The 19878-nt window shown below is 40.9% G+C and overlaps 2 protein-coding genes and 1 long non-coding RNA gene across 5 annotated transcripts; all 3 read right to left on the bottom strand.

The window, feature by feature from the left end:
- Nucleotides 1-565: 565 nt before the first annotated feature.
- Nucleotides 566-3881, bottom strand: LOC102193353 (pentraxin fusion protein-like). Its single transcript, XM_005753886.2, has 3 exons — nucleotides 3699-3881; nucleotides 3509-3584; nucleotides 566-1953 (listed from the first exon to the last, which is right to left on the bottom strand). The coding sequence occupies exons 1-3, from the start codon at nucleotides 3864-3866 to the stop codon at nucleotides 1343-1345; spliced, it is 855 nt and encodes a 284-aa protein (XP_005753943.1). The 5' UTR covers nucleotides 3867-3881; the 3' UTR covers nucleotides 566-1342.
- A 998-nt stretch (nucleotides 3882-4879) lies between these two features.
- On the bottom strand, nucleotides 4880-11930 carry stub1 (STIP1 homology and U-Box containing protein 1). Of its 3 annotated transcripts, none has more exons than XM_005753888.1 (8): nucleotides 11911-11930; nucleotides 10650-10865; nucleotides 10304-10502; nucleotides 8974-9139; nucleotides 8792-8867; nucleotides 8600-8656; nucleotides 7474-7590; nucleotides 4880-6667 (listed from the first exon to the last, which is right to left on the bottom strand). In XM_005753888.1, exons 2-8 carry the CDS (start codon nucleotides 10761-10763, stop codon nucleotides 6542-6544), a joined length of 855 nt encoding a protein of 284 aa, XP_005753945.1. In that variant the 5' UTR covers nucleotides 10764-10865; nucleotides 11911-11930; the 3' UTR covers nucleotides 4880-6541. The 3 variants fall into 3 exon arrangements, with proteins under 3 accessions (XP_005753945.1, XP_005753944.1, XP_005753946.1); XM_005753887.1 differs by lacking the exon at nucleotides 11911-11930 and adding an exon at nucleotides 11602-11741; XM_005753889.1 differs by lacking the exon at nucleotides 11911-11930 and adding an exon at nucleotides 11400-11419.
- Nucleotides 11931-15996: 4066 nt separating this feature from the next.
- On the bottom strand, nucleotides 15997-19431 carry LOC102193174 (uncharacterized). The gene is made up of 3 exons (XR_312361.1): nucleotides 19395-19431; nucleotides 17540-17576; nucleotides 15997-16128 (listed from the first exon to the last, which is right to left on the bottom strand). It is a non-coding gene; the product is annotated as an uncharacterized LOC102193174 (long non-coding RNA).
- Between the last annotated feature and the right edge of the window lie 447 nt (nucleotides 19432-19878).

The following is a 19878-nucleotide window of genomic DNA, read 5'->3' as shown; positions in this document are numbered from 1 at the left end:
CACACACACACACACACACACACACACACACACACACACACACACACACACACACACACAAACGCAGCACTTTCCCACCCTCAAGGAAGCCTGCATGGGCTTGAGTGCTGGAAACTTCTCCGCCGTCTCTGCAAGGAGGTCAGGGCGGTGGTGTAGGCAGGCAGGGCCAGCACGCGCTGGAACTCAGGGTTACTGTGTTACACTTGGATGGAGGAGATCTGACCCCGAGCTCATTCTGAGGCGTCTTTGTGAGTGAAGCAACTCCATGCGACTCGATTTTTGCAAGTAACACTTAGGTTTGTTCGCCGTGCTGTAAATTTCCATTGGTAAAAATGTCAACTTTAAACGCCACGTGAGAAGCTGTCACTTAAGCTTAAAAGTGAGATTTTACTCCTGGGGTACAGGAGAATGGTAACACACTGATTTGAGAGGCACATATGTCATTTCTATAAAAATGTGATTCTTTTTGCCCTACTATCAGGAGCTGAACCATATCGTCATATATGAGCTGAGCAAAAACTCTTTGTGTGGAAAAAGAAGCAGACGATTATGAAGAGGAAGCTGCCAGAGTTCAAAGATGGAGCACTCTCTTTAATAACAAACATTATTAGTTATGCACACGGCATGCCTTTTATTTCAGACCCAAAAGCGCTCTTACATCAGCTGAAACATGGAAAATTCATGAGTGAGCGCGCTAACCAAAGGCAACGTAACGGATTTCAAACACAGTGATTGCTATTTGTCTCTCGGTGTGCTTTAAATCATTTGGTCTCCTGCAGAAATAATACCTGCCTCTGCTCGCTGTTCCAGTATCTCCTCCATGGTTTTAACCTCAACGTTACAGACTGACAAATGTGTTTTTCTTACAGCGTGTTTAATTCTGCAGATACACATCTTTATTTGTAAATAATTGTCTTAACTTGAAGTTGCATTGCAGCTTTGAGTTTAAATTCTATATTATTAACGGCTGCTGAAAGCATTATGGTCATTTGGCACTTCTCTTTGAAATATGCAAACAAAACTAAGATTGACACATTTAAATAAATCTGGATTTTATTAATTTAAAAAAATGATGATATATAGCTGATGCTTAATTTTAGACAGCTTGCTGTAATGGTGTGAACTGGCATAGAGTGCCCCCTTATGGACATATCTGGCAACATCAACTCTTGAGTTTGAGATTTACCTTGTTTTTAATGTAATGTTAATGTGAAGAACTTCACGTCAGAATAGTTAAATGGTCACAAAATAAAACACTAAATCTAAGAAGGAAAAGAAGACACGCAAGTCCCACACCGACCTCCAAAGCCTCATCCGTCTCTGCTCTGGACTTCAAATTGAGTCAGTCATCATCCACCACCATCACGTTCCCGGTCACCTCGTACTCCATGGTGGCCCAGTCGAAGATATTCCCTTTGGGGACTTTGTGTCCGTAGTGCCAGCCCTGGATCATGCTCCTGGAGAGCACATAGTCCCACATATTCAGATCCGTCATTTCCCCCACAAAGCTCTGCGTGGCCTCCAAGCCTCCCAGGTGTTTGTCTGGATCTTGCCCCAGGAGGACGGTGCCCTTCGGACGGATGGTGTGGCCGGGTTTGTAGACCTGGTAGGTGCTACGCTTCCCGTCCACCCAAAAGGCGGCGAGGCCGGTGCGCGACTCCCAGGTGAGGCAGAGGCTGGTGCGGAAGGTGGTGAGTGGGGGCAGGTGAAAGAAGACGCCGTCGCCGCTCAGGTAAAAGGAGATGCGGCCGTCCTTCTCGCGCCACACGTTGAGTTCATCGTAGTCGGCTGTGCGGTAGGCGAACAGGATGATCTGGCGCTCCTCCGGCAGCTCGGTGGCCACACGCATGCAGAGGGTGAAGGCCTTCAGCCCCATCTCCTTCTGCGGGATCAAGGCCACGTAGCTGAAGTCCGTCTCATAGGGGAAGACCAGGACTTTGTCGCTCAGACCCACTGCGGTTAACAAGACGATAAATCTGTGAGTTTATTATGACATACAGGTACAATTATGCAAAGCTTTTCTAATTGTTCCAATGAAGGTGAGATAATAAAAGTAATTTTTTTAAGCTGTTTTTAATCTATTGCTGTTTTTAAATTGCCTATCAGTACACAAGGCTACCAGATTCTCAAGCTTTAAAACAACCGCGAATTAGTTCAAATAAATGCAACATATACACTCATCGGCCACTTCATTAGGTTCACCTGTTACCTGCTACTTAATGCAAATACATCAACCAACCACAAAGTTGCAACTCATTTCATTTAGGTATGTGCACATGGTCATGGTGAATTTCAAACTGAGCATTGGAAAGGATAAGAAAGGTGACTTTGAACGTGTTTGTTGGTCTAAGTGTTTATACAAACTGCTGAGCTGCTGGGATGTTCCCACAAAACCATCTCCAGGGTTTATAGAGAGTGGTCTGATTTTATGCCCGAGAGTGAGAGAGAATATGCAGCAAGCGGCGATTCTCTGGGTGACAATGCCTTGTTGTTGTCAGGCATCAGATCAGAATGTCCAAACAGCTTAGAGCTGATAAGAAGAGAGTCAAATAACCACTTGTCATAACTAAAGTATGCAGAAGAGCATCTTAATGACCAACATGTTGAATCTTAAAGCAGAGGGCGCATTTTCTTGGCACATTTTGGGCCTCTTAGTATTGACTGAGCATCATTTAAACACCACAGCCTACCTAAGTATTGTTCCTGACTAAATCCATCCCTTTATGTCCACAGTGTACGCGTCTTCTGATGGCTGCTTCCAGCAAGAATACGCTCTATGTCACAAAGCACAAATCATCTGCAACTGGTTTTTTGAACATGACCACAAGTTGACTAAATACAGTCAGATCTCAGTCCAAAACTGTGCCTTTGGGATGTGGTGGAACTGAAGATTAGCATCATGGATCTGCAGCATGATGCTGTCATGTCTGTAAGGACCAAAACGTTTTCAGCTTAAGGAATAGCAATAGTTTTTAAAAGATAGCAGGTGTACCCGATTCAAACAAATTTGATCATTAAAGGCTGAAAACGACTGAAACAAAATGTTCTACTGTTGGAGATTTGAAGGAAGAAAAAACTCACTTTAATTTTAGAGCACAGACATTAATTTAAAGATGCAACGTGAAACGAGATATGTCTGTGGACATCTGGCAGTCAGTTGTATGGAAAGACAAAACCAGTCTGTGACTGTCTGGACTCACAGCATTTCTTATGTTAAGGCCTGCACACCAAAGCTCGGTCATCACTACGCTTTCCAGCAAATCAGTAATCCTGTTCTTATTCCTTCAGTTTGAAGTATAAGAAACGAGCTGGGAATATTGGAAGCTTATGAGAAACTACCAAAAACCTTTGTTTATTTTATTCAAAACTGACTTTGTTTATGGAAAATTTAGGTATGATTAAAAGGAATAAATAGCTTGATCAATCTCTAGCGATGGGTTTTGTTCACAAACTTTGGTAAAATGACTTTTTTTTTTTTGCCTATAAAACGTCGTTTTTAAATCCATACCTTGTGTGGATGAGGAGAAAGTCACAAGCAATAAAACACCCAGCAGAGCCTCACCAAACTTCACAGCGTTGTCGCTCTGCAACACACGAACAAGCATCTGACAGCAGCTCCGGACTGATATCAATTACTGAACTATATTTTAAAAAATGTAAGTATGTGCAAAATTACCGGGAAAAACTGATTTTCTTACCATTTTAATGTTGTGTTGTTGATGTTCTCTGCTGCCAACTCTTTCCCACTCAACAGTGACCCGTGCCTGGTCCTCTTCCCTCCTTGCACAGCCCCTGACGTCAGCTCTTTCAATGATGCTCTGACAATAGGCCTGGTGTGTGAGGGCTGAGTGACACCGTCTGTACATGTGACTGAGCCACGCTCACATCGTTTCATCTATTTCTGTCTGCATCACCATCAACCAGCATGAAGTGTTTACATCAGAGCCTCTAGCATGAACGCATGAAAATTACAGCAGCTCTTGCATCAGACAAACCTTAAAGGTTTTCAGCTGGTGGGCCATTCGTTGTTACACGGGCTTTAGACTGTGAAATACTTGGTTATTTGTTGATTTTTCATAACAATTTGTAACTCCTTCCTTTCCTCCCTCACCAGGTCGGGGTTGCAGTTGGGCAACCCCTGGATAGGTTGCCGGTGTGTTGCAACACTGCAATTTAGTTTCTTCCAGGATGCACCCCACCTCTCCTCTTACGACAGCTGGAATAGTTTTCCCTTTGACTGGAAGAAAAAAGATGGATAAACTGTGACAGAGCAGTGGATGTTAGTTACTGCCCCTCAGCCTCCTGGCAGTACACTCGTTGCGTGGCACAAACCTGCTGGAAGTACAAGTCAACAGCGCATAGATAGATGTTAATGCGCATGACACTTTGCATGAGTAGACTTGAGTTAAAAATGGCACAAAAAAAAGTTTTCAGTAGCACACACAAGTTTCCAAAAGTAACTAACAAAGTACTTTAAATAAATACTTTACCCATGTGATCTGGACCAAGATAAGCAGTAGAAAATTGATAAATTATCAGCCTCAGCTTTAAAACTATGAAGGTTTTAATGCAGATTTCACAATTTTAAAGAGACACTGAAAGCTGCTATCTGAAATTCAAAAACAGGGAAATTGCGCAATGCAGCAGGAAGAAAATCTAAACAGCTTTCGTTCTCATGTAAAAAACCCCCCAAAAAAACCACCACTATCGAATCAAACTACAGCCTACTACAGACGCAAACGCACAGTGATGCCTTAAAGAATAAAAACCAAATATAAGATTCATATAAGATTCACGAGCTGTAAAGCTGAAGTTTGTGTGGTGTTGTTTAATGAATTTGTGTTTGTTTAAATAAACAGAAACACCAGAACAAACGACCTCGTAGTTCACGGTTTAATGGGGACAAACAAAAACTGAATCAGGTGTTTATGTTATCAACATATCTACATTTAATACAGTTTCTCAAGCTCTAAGAGTTCAAGAAAAAAAAAAAAAGAACATGACAAAAAAAATGAATATCAAGAAACAAAACCTGAAATACACCAACAAATTATGTACACCACCTGCAGCCCAATACAATCCACTAGCAGGCCTAATTCAACACAGACACATTCAGCTGAAAAAGCCTGTAAACTAACAGCACTCGACTAAAAATGCGGTTTACAGAGAGAGACTGAGGTACAGATGAGATACGGTTTTGTAACTCTTCCAGCATTTCTGTGAAACGGGTCGGGGGGCCACGATGCTGGGGAACTTTAACTTTCTTAAACTTTAAAGTTAGGTTCACACAGGCGATTGGTTTCCGCAAGCTTCTGCGGCCGATTTCTTCGAAACTGTGAGGAGAAGGTGCATAAAAATCAACAGCGAGAAGGTGGAAAAACAAAAAAACCCAGAAACACAGCTTATCTTTGTATTTTGATACAAAGGAGAACAAAATTCACTTCATGCTTGATGCGAGCGTCCACTGTCATACCAGGTAAACAGCACGAGACACAGACAGCACGGACCAGTCCTCAAAGCAGCTGATGTAATCGGTCCAATCCAAACATTTAAAGGTTTTAAATTATTATCCAGCAAAAAGAACACATTTATTGGGGTTTTTTTGTAATACAGCATTTTGTTTTCTGCTTCCAGTTTAAAGGCCTTTCAGTTCAAGGCTCGTCATGAAAACCTTAACATTGTCCTGATACTTAAAAAAAGCATCTTGAATTACTGAAGGTTAAGTCCAAACCTAAGGAATATATAATGAATACATTCAGTTCATTGTCTGTAATGGGGTGTGATTGATATGTGAATAAAACTAAACAAACTAATAAAAACGTACACTGTGGTGAGGTGGCCGTATGAGAAAGGGACTCGTTTCCCTTTCCGATTATCGATTATTTTAAAACTTGCATACAAACAACCCTCGCTCACGACAGGTTTTTGGCATTTTAGTTACCACTTCGATAAATGTACATTAAGAAGTGGATGAATGCTAAATTACTTAATGGAAAAAGATGACTAGAAAATACTAGAGTAAACATCAAATAAGCCAATGTTTTCATCAATTCTGCCACCAAAAGTGTGGATTTTTTTTTCTTCTTCTTTTTTTAAAATAATTGATGGTTTGTGTGAAACACTGGAGTGCAATGGTGACGCTTTCCGACGACTGTGGCACTCAGAGAAAGAGAGAAGAAGAGGGAGGACCTGAGAGAGAGGCCCATATTTGAGTAAAGAAAGGAGTCGGGCTTGAAAAGACCAGAAACATCGTGACAGAGAGGAAGTCAGAGAGAAAGACTAGAAGGAGCAGAATGAAAGGAGGTTTTAAAGGGAGCGGGAGGCCATGGATGCCTCAAACGGTGAAGATAAGGGAGGAGAAAATGGGAGAGAGAGGAGGCAGACCAAGATACGTGGCTCCCGTTTGGTAGTCCTTAGTGTGGCTTTTCCTGCTTGTGTAAAGCACATATCCAGGCAAGGGGTGATCTGTTCTCTATAGTCTTGTGTTATCCAGGCTTTGAGTTGGGTTTGGGGGCATGAAGGAGAAATGGGAGCTCTCTCCTCAGTAGTCCTCCACCCAGCCGTTCTCCTGGATAAAGGAGTCTATCACTTCCTTCATAGCCAGGTTGGGGATCAGCTGATCCTGGGTCAGGGGACTCCTGGTGACTGGGTCAAAATGACCAACTCGCTGCACAGGGAACACGTTAAGACACAGTGTTAGCGTCAATGGATGATTTTATGAAAATAAGAAAAAAAGAAGCACATCTGCGCTATGAAATGCTACTCTGGCAGAATGAAAACGTGCTGCTGGACATTATACATTAATTATAAATGTGCAGCATACGTTGAAATACAGGACAGAAGGCAAAAGAGAGTTTGTACAATTCTAGGGAGCTCGAACTTCAATATTTGGCATGACCATCTTTATTTTTCAGCACAGTCTGAACACAGTCTCAGCTTTTGTCGTTTCTTTAAGTAGCCGTCAAGACGCACTGATGACAATCTGAACCAGAAAAATTTGGAAATTTGGATTAATTCACCATGTTCAATTTGAACAAATGATGTGTTTATGAGACAGGCTGCTAGTGAAAAAGAGCTTAAAGATACAATTTAAATAGTGTTTTTTCCCAGGGTGGGGCGCACTGTGTGTGTGAATGGGTGGATGACTGGTTGTGTAAAGCGCTTTGGGGTCCTTAGGGACTAGTAAAGTGCTATACAAATACAGGCCATTTACCATTTAGACACAGCACTGGTTCGTCCTTTGAGTTAGGTGCTTTTTCTATGCTTTATGTTGCTTAAACAAAAAAAGAAAAGAAAACAAAAAAGGCATTCATATGAATACTGAGTGAAGAAGCAGCAGGTGCCTCATAGACAAAAGTTGAAAGAGCTTCAGGAAGCCTAAAGAACTATTGCTTAAGACGGCTTAAAAAATAAAAAAGTCAAGAAGCGGGGCTCAAGACTTTTGCACAGCACTGTAAGCAACAATCATTTCACCTGTAGGTGCTCTTCAATGTCCTTGCGATCATAGGTGATCCCACTGGGTGTGATGCAGGGCTCCCTCATCAGCTCAAAACTGATCTTCCCACAAAGATAATCAGGAATCTCTCGCTTCTGACGGGAACAAACAAAATACAAAGAAGCATCACTCTGACCTAATACTGAGAGATCCTGTTCCCCTAAAATCAGGGGTGTCAAACACAAGCCCCGGGGGCCAGAATTGGCCCGGCAAAGACTCTGAGCCGGCCCACTGGATGGCATCAGAAAATGTAAATATTGGACTTTTAGCTGTATTATCACAAGTTTTATAACATTTGCTACTGAAAAAGACCTCCAACATGGCCATTCATATTACACTAAAGTAACTGAGTAAGAAATAAGCAATTAGATGAGAAAAAAAGTTCCAGTTTTTTCACTTTCTACAATAGAAATTTCTGGGATTTTTTTGTAATTTTCAGTTTAACTTCTTAGACTGATGGAGAGAGAGTTCGTATGGTTGGGCCCACTTAATATGAAAGTGGGTTTATGTGGCCCACGGTGTAAACTCTCATAGAGCCTAGAGTCACAGCTTAAACTGTTAATTTTTTCTTGCTATAAAATGGTAACAAATTATAGCCACAGTAATCCGTTTTCCTTTCTCACCCTTTTCAGCTTTTTTCTATACCAATTATATATTAAAGACTGTCGACAGAAGTGCCACAAACCCGAAGCTACTGAAGTTGAAACTCTTTGAGTCAACTTTTCTCTAAGCAGAACACCTTCTGAGCCAGACGGGAGAGAAACACTCGGCAGACGCGACGGTGTCGTTTCAATTACATGACAATTGCCACAGCCGACAACTATCTATAGCGAGAGCCTTGGCACACAAGCAGTGACCGTTACCATAGGAACAGCAGCAGTCGAAAACAAAAAGTAGCTGTTTATCTGAAGTCCAAGTGGATTTTTAAAGAGATCACAAGCCTTATGTCAACATGTAGCCTGACTGCAGACAGAAACAAATGTGTGTATTTACAATAGGTATGCGTGTACTGTTAGCATCTGTCTGTGTTAGCCAAGCTGTAGGCTAATCACGGATTTGTCAGCGTTGCACGAGTACGAAGCATTAGTTAAAAATCGTACTCACTTTTCTTTTCTCGTCCACTTGAGAGAAGAGCTCATCCATATCCATTAGATACTTGTCCTTTCCACGTCAGGGTTTCAGAACAACCGGACATATGAATGAATATTCAATTTCATTTTAAAAAACACACCAGTTTAATATTTGTTCATTAGGGTGACACTAATTACAAAAAGTAAACAAAATGCAAAAACATACATGTTTTGAGGAGATCTTGGCAGCGTCGCCTCCATTTTGATTGTCATCTTGTTTTTCTTTGTATTCTTCTAGTTCTCTGCAAAAATAAGGAGCTAATTTAAATTTATCCATGCAAGACAAAATGACACCTACATGCCAAATTATCAAAATAAAAATGAGATTGTGGTGCTTCAAAGCCTCACCTTTCCTTCTCAGCCAGTATAAGTTTGGTCAGATAGGCGTGTAACTCGTTCTCCTGGTTGATGCGCTTCTCCTCAATACTGTTCCAGCGTTTTTTCTTGGCAATGCGCAAAGCACTGGGGATGTCATCTCCGAAATTCAGCCTTTGTTCTTTTGCCAAGTTATAAGCTGTAAAAGAAAAACACCGCTACAGCAACGTGGCTTTACAGTTAAAATGCTGCCTTCAAAATATCTAAACAAGGTAGATTCAAAGATGTTAATTAGGAGTGCGACAGTTCTGAATCCACAATACAAACATCCAGCAGTGTTCCCACTAACCCTCTGACTTGCAGCTCTATTACTAATCAGCGTACTGATATTACAGACAGGCCAGACGTATCATGTTATTGTAAAGAGCAGGTATGTAAATACATATGGGAAATAGCACTGGCAATAGCCATGTGTAATAATAATGTAATTAGCCATGTGTAACCATTAAAGAATGCCAGTTTGCTAAAAGCTGGTATTAAAAAAAAAGTTCCTCCAAAGAACAAACTGAGTTTCTCTTCTGTTCATGATTAAACTGTAGCCACCTAAGATTCACTATCAGTGTTTGCATTAACAGTGAGTAACCATGACCTGCACTTATCTAACATATTTTGTGTACTTTTCTTCTTAATCGATCAGCTGCAGCCCACAACAAAGCCATGGGCTGACTTGGAAGTCAGCAGCTGCACGAAGCACTGCGATAAAGCGCTCAGGGAGTCTGCAGAGAGTTCGACCTGTAGAAATATCTGCAAGCCAAACTTGCCAAAGATACAGGCTCTCCATGCAGGGAGGAACATCCCAAAACAAGTTTGCTAAACTGGTGAAAGGCTCTGTGAGTTATTCCACTTTTGAAAAGTGATTTATTTCTCATTAAGTTGTGGAATTACTTTGGTCCATTTTTCACGACTGAGTAATAGGCGGGCTTCCAGTTTTTTATAAACTAAGCGAAACTAGTAGTCACAAATCATGGTTAGCGTTAGATTGGCGTTTAAATTATCACTGAATTACTTTCTGTAAAGTCTCATAACCATACATTCATACATCATTTCATATAGTGAAGCTTCATCCAAGAGAAGCAACCATAACACTGAGTGGAGACAAAATTCCAGCTTTCCTTCCTTCTAACATATCATTACACTGACAACAGCTCATGCAAACATATGCTGTGCCTCAGAGAAGAGCTCCCAACCCTCTGAGGCCTCACTGATCTTAACAATTAACTTTCACATGAATGAGGAACTGCACGAGTAAATTTGTGCAATGCACCAGCAGCATTTTCACCATCATTCTGGAGTTTTTTCTGACCTTTCTGTAGGTTCCCGATGGCCTCATCGTAGTTCTCCAGCTCCAGGTGACACTGACCCAAGAAGAAGTGTGCCTTAACTGATTGACTGTCCAGCTCCAGCGCATGCTTACAATCTGCCAGGGCTTTGTCATGCTGCTGCAGCTTCACATAGCAGAGAGCTCGGTTGGTGTAGTATACTGCCACGGATGGATTACGGTTCTGTAGAGAATCAGAGGACAATAAACGTGCATTGTAACCTCATTTTTCATCCAGAGGGAATCTGCATCCACTTCGTTTCACTTAGCTTTAATAAAAGAAGAAGAAAACAAAGACATCACTGCAGCATTTGTGTCAGAAATTACTCACAATAGCTTTACTGTAACACGTAGCAGCCTCCTGGTACTTGCGGCAGAGGAACAGCCGGTTTCCCTGCTCCTTCAGCTCCTGCGCGGTGGAACTCTTCTCCGGGCTGCCGGCCATCTTCTCCACCGGCTCCGCGGGGCCCGCCTCGCCCTGCTTCCCTATCCTGTTCCCCGTCTCTTCGGCTGGCTAAACGACAGGTTTAAGAATGCCCCGTCCTTCCTGAGGTCACACACACACACACAACAACAAGAACAGAGACACAGTTTCAGTGAACATTCACTGCAATGCACCTGCAATGCGCGTCTTGAGCGAATTAGGTGCAGTGGGTTGATGCCACCCAAAAGGCATCCGTTTAATTTGCTGACTGCGCTCACAGCTGAAAACTACAGCGAGGTGGCTGCACCGCCGGCGAGTTAACTATTCATGTGACGGACATCAGAGGCGAGTCAATGAGCAGCACAGCTGGCTATCACCAAACATCACACAGCCGCGGTCCTTAGCATTGCATTTAAGCGCAGTGTTACACTGAAAGCTGTAGACGAACAGTATTAACAAACTATATCGCTATTGTTTTACTCACTAAAACTGAAATACAGCCGTTACACAAGCACACACACGGACAATGCTGCTAACTCTGGTCACCAGCAGACAAGAGATCGCTGCTATGCTAGCATGGCTAAGCTAGCTCAGTAAGCGATTTTGTCGCTTAATGCCGGGTGGCTGGCTAGTTTGAAGACAGTAAAGCTCACTCACTCGATATAACCAGCAGCTAGTTAGTAGGTTAGTTCTGTAACAATTGTGGGACTGAAGGAGTCGCCTCGACATTTGTTAACCACAGAAAAGAAAAATCAGCTAACGCTACGTTAGCTTATTTTCCACACAGCTCACTGAGGTTTAGTTCACCTTCTGTCCCGTACAGGGTTTGTTTCGCGGTTATACGGTTTTCAACTCTTACCTTTCAGCAGGAATCCCACATCCAAGAGAAACCAGTTTTATGTAACTCAAGATCAAATCTTTAATCGATTAATTTTTCCCCCATACGAGCTGTCATGACAGGTTGTTGTTATGCTGACGTCAAGCGCTTTGACGCGAATTCGACGGAAGCCGGGAGTATGACCAGTCCAGCTTCATGTCTATACAGCGCATACCCTTAAGTTCACCCAGTTCACACCACATCAATATGAACTTCCGATTAAATAGACAATTAAATACGACCATCTAACTGTATAAACAGTTTCTATAAGCATAATTACGAGCTGCATACATGCAATCGGTCTTCTAAGGTGTGCATTCTTCTTCTTCTTCCGCTTGCTCCCTTTAGGCTCCTAATGCAAATCTGACCATCTCTTGTGCTATTCTAGTTCCTATTGTTGGTTCCTGTCTCTTTCACTTCTTAACTAGCCTACTTCAGAGGAGACACGCTTAATTTTAACAATCTACATTCATTTGAATACATTTCCTTTTAAAAAATATTATATGTGAAAATTAATCATCAAAATCTACAGTTAACAAAAAGGGACCAAACCTTTGAGCATCTCAAAATTGCATCTGTGATGATATGAAAGAGGTAATATATCCACCCATTCTGTCTCCAGTGTGCTCTTAAATGACTGCTACAGCCTTTTGAACTTCCACTGTGGGAAAAATAAAGAAAGCTAATAACTGAGAAGAGAAGAATGACTGCTTTTGCGCAGAGCAAATTAAAGATTAAAAAGTAGAAATTTCACACTGATTATCTTGGATGACTTATATTAATTCATAAAGTTCATACATAAAAATCAACGCTGTCACAGTGATAAGGTCACAAGTTCTTTTCCAGAAAACAAAACCATGAAACATTTTGCACTTAAATGCCAAAGAAATTGGTTTAGTTCAACTTCAAATACAAGAATAAAAGCGCTTCTCCGAGTCAGCTGACACTGAGAGGAGGGCTGATGAAGACTAACCCATCCTTGATAAAATATGTATTATATTAAATCTGCAGTGTAGAGGCTTTGCAGACCTGAAAGCTGGAGGTTCAACCGGCTGCACAGTTTCTGTCTCCCTATAGAGTCAAACTGTGTGCATGCACCTCAGCAGGCAAATACATAAGACCTGTGTGTGCTTATGAAAGAAACAGAAAAGATGAAAGACTTATGGAGCTGGCACAGGAATAAGAAGTGCTCCGGGGACTGGAGGGTGGAGAAGGATGCTGTTTGTGTGGCCCAGCATGGACATCAGCAGCTTCCTCTGTGTCCAGCCTTTTCCAGATCCTTCCTCCACCTCCTCTCTACTCTCGCTCCATTACCTCATCACTTTCTGTTTTTATTGCCGGTCCACCTTTTCTCTTTCTATCACTCCCTCGCCCTATCTTCCTACCCACTTCTTTCACATTATGTTATTCGTCTTTCTTTCTCTTTCCTCCTTCTTTCACGCTTTTACCCCCTCTGTTTTTCTGTATTTCACCACTCTATCTTTCTTCTGTTATTCCTGTGCTGTTTCTTTACCTCTCTCTCTCTCTCAAAAAATCTCCTCCCCGCACCTCCACCTGTGAGTGTTTGTACTTGGAGTTGAGTTCTCCTCATCTTTATGTGTGTTCTCCCTGGGATGCACATACAGATACAGTGTACAGTTTGGTTCATATAAACTGAACATGTTGTGAATCAGTGAGCCAGCAAGAAACAGACACAGAAAAAGGAAGTCTATTATTTCCTAGTCAGCTGCTCCAGCCTCTGTAAGAGTTAGATCATTATCCTGAAGAAATCCTGCAAGCATATCATATCAATTGAACAGAGAACTGTTAAGATTATGTTTTTCCATAAACTTCAGGAAGGCACCTACACTCACTGACCCCTATTTTGCCTTCAGAACTGCCTTAATTCTTCATGGCACAGATTCAACAAGGTGCTGGAAACATTCCTGGTATATTTTAGTGCATACTGAGATGAACGCATCGCACATTTCATGCAGATTTGTCAGCTGCATATCCATGATGGCAATCTCCTGTTCCACAACATCCCAAAGGTGCTGTGTGGGTTTGAGATCTGGATCCATGTTTCCATCTGTGACCCTACCATCTGGATGTTGCCACAGAACCCGAGACTCATCAGACCAGGCAACATTTCTCCAATCTTCTGTTGACCTGGTGTGGTCTTCTGCTGCTGTAGATCATCTGCTTAGAGGTTTGACATGTTATACATTCAGAGATGCTCTTCTGCATTCATCTGCTGTAACAACTAGTTAAATTAGACTCAAAGCAGTCTGTCCATTCTCCTCTGACATCACCCAGAGAACTGCAGCTGATTGGATATTCTCTCTTTTTCAGACCATTCTCTGTAAAATGTAGAAATGGTTGTGTGGCAAAATCACTTTTCCTCCCCATTCAGACGCTCAGTTTAAACTTCAGCAGGGCGTCTTGACCACGTCTACATCCCTAAATGCATTGAGATGCTGTCATGTGATTGGCTAATGAGATATCAGTGCATCAAAATATCATCTCAATCTCAGACGTACTTTCCACTCATTCTTTTCTGGTTATTATTAAAATATATATAATTTAATTCCTCAATGATCCCTCAGTTTTTTCCCCCTATTATTTTTGCACTCTTTACTGCACTACTCTTCTCTGCCTACTGTACAGCCTACATGCATCATGTGGCTGAAGAAGAGAAGCACAACCTCAAATCACCAGCAGGAGGCGCTGGATGATAAAACTTCTTCCAAACATCTTTTCTTTTTAATGGTTAAAAAAGTTTCTTTGGTATTGGAGAAAATTAAAATAAAAGTGAACGAAGTAAAATTGTACTAACATTAAAGTAATACGTGATGTGCAAAAATATTCAAAACCTTTCATCACAGTTGTGGTTTAATATGCTCAAGGAGGGGTCCGATTAGGGAAATAAATTCGGCATATATGCGAGTTGACATCCCACCCACAGAGAGGGCTATAGATGACCTTTATGGGCCTTTATCATATGCACAACATTCAAGTTTAGCAGTGGAGGAATTAGCAAGATGCGATTGAGGACAGGGTCACTTTCATCCCAGCCTGCTGGGCCTCTGTAAAGACTCCACACAGAGATCAGTGTGTGAAGATTAAGCCACATCTCCTGAGCAAACACACTGATAAATGTGTGAAGGGGGCCTCTACAACACAGGACCACCAAGCCCTGTGTGTCCCCCAGCTGTGTTTACCTATCTCCACCGGCCTGGTCCCCCGATCCTTCAGAACACCCACCTATCTAACTAATCTGTAGGTCACAAGAACACAAAAGTCTTCCCTCCTGATTTTAATTGAAATGGACACAATATCAGAAAAACTTTCACAGTTTACTGCGGGAAAAAAACTTTAATAAACTCAACGTAATAGTTTTTTTGTTTGTTTTTTTAACAAGTGAGAGTCTATTTAAAATGTTAATGAATTGCACTTACATCTTAACTGTGTGATTTTTCCACAATAAAATAGGTGTTACATGTCAGCAATAATTTTATGTAAGAAAATCTGTTGTATGCACTGTTACAGGTTTGTGAGGAATCAGTATTACCTTCTTTCACATGTATTTTCTTATTTACTTAGATTCCTTCTTTATTTGCACCCAGTCCAGTTTTCTCAATGCACATCAGAATTCTGTCTTTTAAGAAAAGATGATAATTATACTCTTATAATATATCTGTAGTGTTTGTCTGTACAGCAGGGATGGCTCGTTACTTTACCCTGGAGCAAAATGATGAGGGACAGTAACACTTTCTAATACGGCCCATATTAGAGCCCAATATGGCACAGGCCATAATCTTCCCTTTTTACATCTCTATTTTTATATTCATTGTGTTGATGTGCATGATGGATGTTTTATTGTTCAGTTGTCTTTTTATTAATTGTCCTTACCAGCATACTTATCAAATAAGCAAAAATAAACATTGGAAAATTAGGCCTACACTGCAAATAAATCATATCTGGAACTGCATTCCCAGAAATGTAAGTGCATTTGATTTGCAAATGCTTTGGTCATTGTTGAGTTTTTGCAAGAATAAACATAAACACACCCTCTTCAGACAATTTTATTAAGGAAATTTGAAAGGGATTGGCCGTAAGAAAGTACTCGATCAGTTTTCTGTGCATTTCCCAGGTGTAAAAATCTATGTAAACAAAGTTGCATGCTAAAAAGGTGGGAGAAAGTGAATAGATTTGGTGCTTATCAATTAAAATGGTCCGCTGTGTTTAAAGTATTCATTGCTTACATTTAAACTCCCTCCATCACAGCTTTTCACCAACTCCTCCCATCCAATATACCAACCGTCGTCAACCCCCCCATCAAACCCAACGGCTGCCCACTGCACCAGCTGGCCGCGCTTCCAGTCACCTTGGCAACGAGACCAGGAAGTTGCCCGGCTCCTCTGGCACAGCTGAAAAGCTGCCACTTCCTGATTGAGTCTGGTCTTTCTTTCTCTGTGTGTAGTCGTTTTCCCATTTGGCAGTGGTCTCCACTATTTAGCGCCAAAAAGCCTGAAAAGACAAAAAGAAGAAAAAAAAGGGGGGTGAACACACTCTCCTTAGGACTGAGCGAAACCCCAGGTTCAAAACGGGAGACACAAAAGCAGCATTTATCCACAGTGGTGGCTCTTAGGTGGATTTGCTCATTTTGAACAGACAAACGTTTTATAGACTTATGGCAGTTTCTTCAAGTGGGTCTGAATGCAACATGTACAAAACAGTAGAGAAATAAATGCACAAAAAGTAGTTCTACTTTGTTTTCTATAAGAAGATCAACACAGGAAAAGAGTAAATTATTCATGTTCTCAGATATATGTCTAAAAATGTTTGCAAACACGCTGCAATCTGACTGCTTATTCATGCATAAATGAACACACATCAAGCTCTGTGTTAGAATTTTCCTCTTCATGTCCATTGAATTAGCCTGCTCCTTTGGTCAAATGCATAAACTTGAAGATCCATCAGGTATTTAACGTCACTTCCTGTTTCACCCAGCTGGATCTTTCTGACCTGAGAAACATTTGATCAATTTGTAAGAAGCACAATAACACAGATGATTTGTATTTTTTGCCTTTTTTCACAAATTTGGTACGAGTGGCCCTCTGTGTGCAGGACGTATCTTCATTTGACAAACAAATAAATGCAGTGGTTAAGATCAGATTCTTCCTTAGACTGGGACAAAAAAAGAGAGATCACATTACTCCACTGTTAGCAAGCTTGCACCGGCTCCCTGTGGATTACAGAATCCAAGTGCACTGTTTGTGTTTAAAGCCTTAAATGGTCTTCCACCTGCATGTGTTGGATATACAGCGTGCATATACTCCCATATGGTCTATGGCCTTCAGCTCAGTTAATCCTGATCGTCATAATTCTTGCATAGTCCCACACGTATTTTAGTGAAAAGTAATTTAGGCGTTACTGATACTGTAACAACCAAAAAATATAGATTAGTTATATGTGCCAATAACTTATAAAATAGGGTCATTGTTGAGTGTGATCCTAATAACAAAATACAAAATAAAATGAACTGCATTAGCGCTTGCCACCAAAATTATTTTTGATACCAGTGAAGCACCATATTTTTTTATGTTATTTGAATAGGATTAAATGTGGGTTGCATTGGGTTTCCTCTGGTATTTTCCTCTGGCCTTGTCAATAGTTTTGTAATCATTAAAAAAAAAAAAAAAGACCAGCTGGCTTTGTAAACGTGCCTTTAATGCATCTTAACTCTAAACATGCTAAAGTTGCTAAATTTGCCTCCTCAGGTTAAGAGTTAAATGAGGGATATCCTACTGCTGCCCCACAGGCAAGTAAGAGAAAAGCCAGAGATACCAGAGGAGTCAAAGGTCATCCACACACCTCTGCAGCCCTGATTAAACTTTCTGACAAAGGGAGGGGGGGTGAAACAGCTCATCAACTTTACCTCCTAAAAAGATGGATCCTGTGTCTGGATCCGGGTCCTGCACAAACACAAACAGGGAACAGAATGTGCGTTATTAACGAGCATTGAATCAATCATTGCAAAGTTTAAAAAAATAACCAAAAAACTCTTTTAAACTCTTAATAAACCAAATACTAAAACTCTAAATAGCACATGTTTTTCATGTTGTCAGACTAGTTGCAACTATCTCCATATATTCAACGTTTTTCTCATCATTTTACTCAACTACGCTGAAATCAAAGAGTTTGTTTTGGAAATCTGCAGTGTTAGTCCAACAATCTTTCACACCCTGGGGGGTTAACAGCTGACTAGCTGAAATACCCTCACTTAAAAAAACAACAAAAAACACACACACACCGTGGATTGATGTGTGATGGCTGGGGATGGAGGCAGCTGCTCAGTGGTCTGTATAATAGGACTGAGATTTTGGAGGGAAATCAAACCTGCTGTCTCAGACTACTGCGGGGATGCACTGGGAAATTCATCCACTCTTAATTTAGCACCGCGTTAACTATCAGCATCTAATTAGGAATAACATTTTATTTTCTCTTTTCTGATTACAGGCTGTACAGGGACAGACTGACTTTGTTTTAATTATAATGAACTTTTCACAGTTGTAGGCTAATTCATTACATTATCAACTGAAAAGCAGTTGTTCTGGTAAAGCTTGTGCAGGTTACCAGTGATGACTAATCACTGTATTTTCTAACTTTGAAAACCAATGGGGATCTCCACAGGAGAGAAGGACCCAGCAGGGGTACCCAAAAAGTGACTTTCCCTCCCTGTGTGGTGGTTGTCTCTGCCTTTGTGCAGCTTCTCCCTTAACTCTTCAAATGTCCCCTCAGGTCAGGCACTCCGGGGTCACTGGTCTCCACCCTGTCCCCACCCCCACAGCCCTATCCAAAACAATCCAAAGGAGCTAAAGCAGCCATAATGAGCCAGGGGCTACGCATGTGCTGCATGTGTGTGTGTTCGGGCTTGTTTTAGTATATGAGTGGGGTCCCAAACTGGGCACTTACTGGGGTTAGAATTATGTTAAAATCAGGGTTATACATTTAGTTATGATAGTCTTATAGTAGGGGGCTGGAAAACGCATTGTATATACGTAAAGTGACAATAAAGATAGAAATGGAGATGCCTTTCAGAGGAGTCAGACACAGAAATTCAGACACAGAAATGGAAACCATTGCTTTCCATTTGTTTATTCTGGAACTATATACAAAGACAAGTACATGCACGGAGAATCATATTTGTTTATTTATACATAGCTCTTAAGCAGCTTTTAAAAAGCTCCAGTTTCATTTTTTCTTTTCTGTGGATTTGATTAAGAAATTTCACAAACTAGATTTAACCCACTGACCTCTGCAAAACTACAGTGAATGTGAGAGAATAGTTAGGAGCTAACAGCTAACGTTGTTAGCTAAGATTACTCTTCAATAACTTTTAAATAAAGAAAGGACAAAATTAGACTGAATATTTCTTTCTCGTGTAATGAAACTGTTCCTGAAATTAAATGATATAAACAGCCATAAACAGCCAGAGCCAAGAACAAGAACTTGACTGACTAGTGTTTATTTTTAGCTAGCATGTTAGTTATTAGCTTGTTAGCAACATAATATTAGCTCACCCTGAAAGTATACACGATTGCTTTTATGCTGTTGTAGGCATTAAGATGGATAAATTAGTTTCTCCTATGGAAAACTGATATATACATGTTGAAAAAATTTGGAAAGTATATAAGTATATTTTAATGTTTTTGATTTAAATCATATGAACACACTGAAGTCACACACTATAACTAAAAATGGTAAAAGGGAGCATTACTCGCATTACTTACTGGTTTGCATTGCTGCCCATTTGAACCTCAGAAATGCAGCTTATGATCATGCTGTGTTTTTCATTGTGCATTTTCACCACTACAGAAAAAAACACCTCATCTTTAGACTGAAGCCTATCAGCTTATTAGTGGCAAGCTACATAATGCTTACTGGGTACAAAAATGAAACTATTTAGTGTTGGTATCCTGTGAGAGACTTGCACATTAGAATAAGAGGCCTGAAAAAAAATCTGCTTCTTTAAATGGACATCTGAGACAAAGTGGTTGAGGAGCCAGACAATGCAGCAACCCAAGCCAACATATCTGATTGTTAGAGAAATGATGTCCAAAATGAACACCAACACACTTGGGAGGAAGCTCAGAGTTTAGGATTGTAACCACAATGAGTCACAGAGAAAAATTTTGAAGCCAAAGTATGGTTTACAGTGATTGGCTTTAGCCTCAGTGACACACCTTAAAAACACACGTTTAATGATGTATTCTT

This window comes from Pundamilia nyererei, unplaced genomic scaffold (assembly GCF_000239375.1).
Source record: "Pundamilia nyererei isolate P.nyererei 1_Seehausen unplaced genomic scaffold, PunNye1.0 scaffold00476, whole genome shotgun sequence".
Classification (NCBI taxonomy): domain Eukaryota; kingdom Metazoa; phylum Chordata; class Actinopteri; order Cichliformes; family Cichlidae; genus Pundamilia; species Pundamilia nyererei.
The sequence above is the reverse complement of the archived record's forward strand: the minus strand, read 5'-3'. Positions and strand labels throughout refer to the sequence as shown.